Genomic DNA, 4,519 nt, shown 5'->3' on the forward strand with positions numbered 1-4,519 from the left:
ACTATTTTTTTTTTTTGGGGGGGGGGGGGGGGGGGGGGGGAGTAGATCGCTTCATGTGCATCGTATTTGATGTGGTAACTGGACTTGTCAGGCACTTGCACAGTGTGAGAACACATTAACAGAGCTCGGGTTGGTCAGAGAAGCTGTGGATGATACTGCTGGAGCAGCAAAGGTATGTAGAAAGTATCAGTAATTATGTTCTCTTTCTTGTGTAATTTTCAACTCGAGAACATGATCTAATTGTGATGCTTTTTCTTTGGCATTTCCTGTTGCAGTATGTTGCTTTCCACAAACTAAAAGATACTGGGGCAGTTGCTAGCCTCACTGCAGCTAAGATCTATGGATTGGATGTACTTGCACAAAATATACAGGTTGGTTTGAAAATGCTGTTGTGACTGAAGTACTTTTGCCGCGCCTTTTTCAAGCGCTGGGTTATAGACTGTGTTCTATTTCAGGATGATTCTGATAATGTTACTCGGTTCCTAATGCTGGCTAGAGAACCCATAATTCCTGGCATCAATAAACCATTCAAGGTTAGATATCACTTTACTGCTGAGAAGTTGAAAAAAAAAATCCTTATCAGCTCATTTCTTCCTGATTTGTCCTTGAAGTTCATTTCAATCTGATGCAAGTTACACTCTTTCAGACAAGTATAGTGTTTTCTCTTGAGGAAGGTCCTGGGATACTTTTTAAGGCACTTGCTGTTTTTGCTATGAGGAATATCAACCTTACAAAAGTGAGTACATTCTAAAGAAGTTTTTTTTTTTTTTTTTTTTTTTTTTTTTTTTTTTTTTTTTTTTTTTTTTTTTTTTTTTTTTTTTTTTTTTTTTCCCATGTATAATGTCATGTTTCTAAAGACAAGTGTTCTCACTGGTTTACTTTATTTTCTCTTCTAGATTGAAAGCCGTCCCTTGCAGAAACAGGCTTTGCAACTACTTGGATATAGTGCTGATGGGTTCCCAAAGTATATCCATTGCCCTACTTAGCATGCATTTTACAAGATCTTGCATGTGTAGATATTCCATTCTATGATTTAGTGATAATGTTGGTTCTGTATGATAGGTATTTCCCCTATCTTTTCTATGTGGATTTTGAAGCATCCATGGCTGATGAAAGGGCCCAAAATGCTTTGGGGCATCTAAAGGTTCATTTAGTAAAAATTTAACTATGTTTTAGTCAAAATCCTTTGTTGTTTTTCAGCACTAATATGTGAAGTACCTGTCCCAGGAATTCGCTACATTTTTGAGAGTTTTGGGGAGTTATCCAGCAGACTGTGGCATGCCTTGACATTTGAACCTGGTATTCTTTTATTAATGAATTTATCACCTCCTGTGGTTCCTGATGCTTTCCATGGAGAATGAGCACATGCAACAAGGGAAGGCAATGCAACGTACTGGCATTGGACATGCATTAGTAATTTGCAATTCTTTTCATGTACAAACCTGAGTTTTATTCTCCTTTTTCAAGAAAACATAGTTACTTCGTACATCTCTGTTCCTTTTTGCCAAAGGTCAATTCTTCTATTTAGTTTAATAGTTTTCTGTAATTTCATATATCATTTGTATACCTTCTATCTCAATGCATTAGGACCCTGCTCTCCAAAAGACGTGGCACGCTTACAAGTTAAGGTTGAAATATACGTTTTGTTGAGATTTTGCTTTCATGCTCTGCATTTGAAGTTTTAACACAAAGAACTATACCTTGATTTGCTGTTTATCATGAACTATTAGCCTTTGAAGCCAGGGCAATAGGTAGGGTTTGAATCTCACCAAAAATAACTTTAGTGGGTATTTTGGTCTCTTCTTGAAAGAGGGTGTTTAATCCGATGTTTACCATGAAATATTCATTTGTATTAAGTCATTATTTCATTGATTTATGTTTACAGTGTTGAGCCAAAGAAAAGGAAGAATAGCTACAGACTTGACTGCTGCTATACATGGGATTTTTCATGTGGTCATTTACTCATTACCCTCATTTTGTTTCCCATCAGTATCTTTGTACTTGTACATGCAGGCACACACCATATAGTAACCAAAGTTTGCAGCCACCAAGACACTACATGCCCAGAAAACATTATCCACCCTCCCATCGTTGATGTTGTCCGGCAACCATCCTGTCACTCTCTGCAACAGATCCATCACGGCGTTGCCCAGGTAGTAGCATATCCCTATGAACATGGCAACCACAGCGGTCGATGTGCTTTTCAGAGACTCCGGAAACTCCTGGTAGTAAAACGCAACATTTCCCGGGAAGGTGAATGCTTCTCCAACACCAGCAAGTGCTAATGGCGGGACTAGCCAAAAGACTGACATGGGTACCACTCCCCCGTTGCTCTGGACTTGGAGGTTGTTGGAATCGGCGACTTTAAGGCGCCTCGCCTCCACCAAGGCAGAGATCGCCATGCTAAGAAGTATTAAAGCGTGCCCAACACCAATGCGTTGGAGAGGTGTCAGGGACCTTGTCGTGTACTTGGCCATTAAAGGGTAGAGTACACGGTCTATGAAGGTAATGGTTATGCTTGTTGAAATCAGTATGAAGACGACAACAGAACCTGATGGGATTTTTATGTGAGGCCCCATTTGACGGTCCATTTTGAGAGCTTGGAGGACTGCTAAACTGGCTTGGATAACCAGTGGGGTGGATAAGCATAAACCGCTAGCCCATAGAGGGAAAAGCTTGAACAAGCTTTTGAGATCTTCTACTTGCTCAACAGTGCATAGCCTCCAAGGCTTTGCAATTGAACCATCTAATTTAGCATCTCCTTCAGTGATCAATGCTGCATAGTTCAAGACCCTGCGTAACAAGACACAACCTTCTCGTCAGGTTCGCAAATATCCCCTCCCTCCCACTTATGTGATGAGAAGTTTGAATTTTCAACATTGCCTTAGTTAACAAATGCAAAATTGGGTGTAGTTTAGAGTTCTTACTTGAGAAACTCTGTAGGCGTAGGAGAGGCCATCTTTATAGCTTCAACCTGGGGATCATGGTAGTAGACCGCCCCCTCAGACAAAACCGGTTCTCCTCGTTTCCTGAGTGCAGCCACCAGAACACGAGCCAGGCCAATAAACGGACTTCCCTGCGCCATAACACGGCGGTAGAAACGCTTTCCCGACAAGAAAACAGCCAGACCGACAACGTTAAAAGCGACGCAGATTCCAAACCCCCACGCCCAGCTGACATTGTCCTCCACGAACACAATGGCCGTGGTGGCTATCACGGAGGATGTGTACAGCGTGAAAACGTACCAGTTAATGGAAACTTGTCGCTGCTTTGGGGTGTCGAATTGGTCAGCGCCCATTGTTGCGATCGTGAACCGTGTGCCGGCAACCCCTATACACATTAGAGCTAAACCGGCATATAACACTGCGTATTGGACTGTGGTTGGCTTGATGCAACCACTCGATCCATCGCACTCTGCGGGTCTCAGTGAATCAATGGATGCTGTTAACACTATTAGAACAGTGGCCTGCATGCAAATTAAAGTTTGAGCAAATCAAAATATGATATTTTCCGGGACAACCCATCAAACACTAATTAAGTCCAAGTTGGTCAGGTTGTTGGTTTAATAATCACGTGATTTCAAATTTGATTCCCAGTTAGAGTGGTTTGTAAGGTATGAGTAACTTAAGCTAATTTACCTTGTAACTTTTTGCCAGTTAGGACACAAGACGAGATCAACCCAAAATATGATATTTGCAGGCAATTGCAACTAAGTTGGTTAAACTGTTGACTTGATAGTTATAAAGTTATAAGTTCGACTCCACGTAAGAGTGACCTATTGGTATTCTTGGTTTGAGTCGATTAGCTATGGATAATCTAAGCTAGTTTATCTCATTGTAGACCTTTGTCATCTAGGATGGGGTGCTTAGTGTACACTATCGAGTAGTGGTTGTGGGTTCCATCATATCGAGTATCTGGTTAGCTATGAGTAATCTAAGCTAGGATCACAAGATTGGGTATTCAGGGTACACCATCGAGTAGTGGCGGTGGGATTTATTGACACAAATTAACTGTGGAGTATATGGAAGGTAAGTGAAAGATTACCAGGAGAGAGATAAGAGAAGAAATCCAGATAACAGAGAAGCAGCCAAGAAAAGAGTCAGCAATGATTGCTCCCAAGATGGGGAAAATAGTGATACACCCATTCACTGCATTATACACTTTGGCTGCACTTATGCTCTTCATGCTGAACTCTTGTATCAGATAAACAATCAGGTTGTTAACCACTCCTCCCGCCGCAAGTGTCAACCCCGCCATCGTCGCTGATTTCACACTCTTGTTAATTAGCTGCAATTAAACCTCATAATATTATATCATTGGGTGTAAGCTCAAGAATCTACCTTGGATGAAGGGGAATGTGATCCAGCCACCCTGCTTGCGGCGGCGAAAGTGGCCGGGAGACGGTGGCCCTCCTGCTGCTGCTGCCGCTTCGTAATCCATAGGCTGTATTGATCTGTCCATTGCTGCAATTGGATTAGAGGAGGTGCTTATATTGTTTTTAAAATATCCAAGTCCCTAC

At 41.6% G+C, this 4,519-nt stretch overlaps 2 protein-coding genes across 2 annotated transcripts in view; one reads left to right on the forward strand and one right to left on the reverse strand.

The window, feature by feature from the left end:
• LOC116003751 (arogenate dehydratase/prephenate dehydratase 2, chloroplastic-like) overlaps positions 1 to 1,663 on the forward strand; it is a 3,734-nt gene extending 2,071 nt beyond the window's left edge. Inside the window, exons 5-11 of the mRNA XM_031243669.1 lie at positions 92 to 172; positions 276 to 371; positions 456 to 533; positions 647 to 736; positions 897 to 964; positions 1,063 to 1,144; positions 1,228 to 1,663. Of these exons, the coding sequence (XP_031099529.1) occupies positions 92 to 172; positions 276 to 371; positions 456 to 533; positions 647 to 736; positions 897 to 964; positions 1,063 to 1,144; positions 1,228 to 1,287 (555 nt within the window). The 3' untranslated portion in view covers positions 1,288 to 1,663. The remainder of the gene's footprint in view (positions 1 to 91; positions 173 to 275; positions 372 to 455; positions 534 to 646; positions 737 to 896; positions 965 to 1,062; positions 1,145 to 1,227) is intronic.
• A 159-nt stretch (positions 1,664 to 1,822) lies between these two features.
• On the reverse strand, positions 1,823 to 4,519 carry LOC116004350 (protein NRT1/ PTR FAMILY 2.7-like). The gene is made up of 4 exons (XM_031244354.1): positions 4,341 to 4,519; positions 4,045 to 4,262; positions 2,928 to 3,466; positions 1,823 to 2,793 (listed from the first exon to the last, which is right to left on the reverse strand). Exons 1-4 carry the CDS (start codon positions 4,459 to 4,461, stop codon positions 1,959 to 1,961), a joined length of 1,713 nt encoding a protein of 570 aa, XP_031100214.1. The 5' UTR covers positions 4,462 to 4,519; the 3' UTR covers positions 1,823 to 1,958.

The sequence above is a fragment of the Ipomoea triloba genome, chromosome 14 (genome assembly GCF_003576645.1).
Source record: "Ipomoea triloba cultivar NCNSP0323 chromosome 14, ASM357664v1".
Lineage (NCBI taxonomy): Eukaryota > Viridiplantae > Streptophyta > Magnoliopsida > Solanales > Convolvulaceae > Ipomoea > Ipomoea triloba.

Coding starts and splice junctions, on each gene's coding strand:
- LOC116004350 (XM_031244354.1), bottom strand. CDS start 4,461: ATGGACAGATCAATACAGCCTATGGATTACGAAGCGGCAGCAGCAGCA. Junction 4,263..4,340: donor CACATTCCCCTTCATCCAAG/GTAGATTCTTGA, acceptor GTGTGAAATCAG/CGACGATGGCGGGGTTGACA. Junction 3,467..4,044: donor CTTCTCTTATCTCTCTCCTG/GTAATCTTTCAC, acceptor ATTTGCATGCAG/GCCACTGTTCTAATAGTGTT.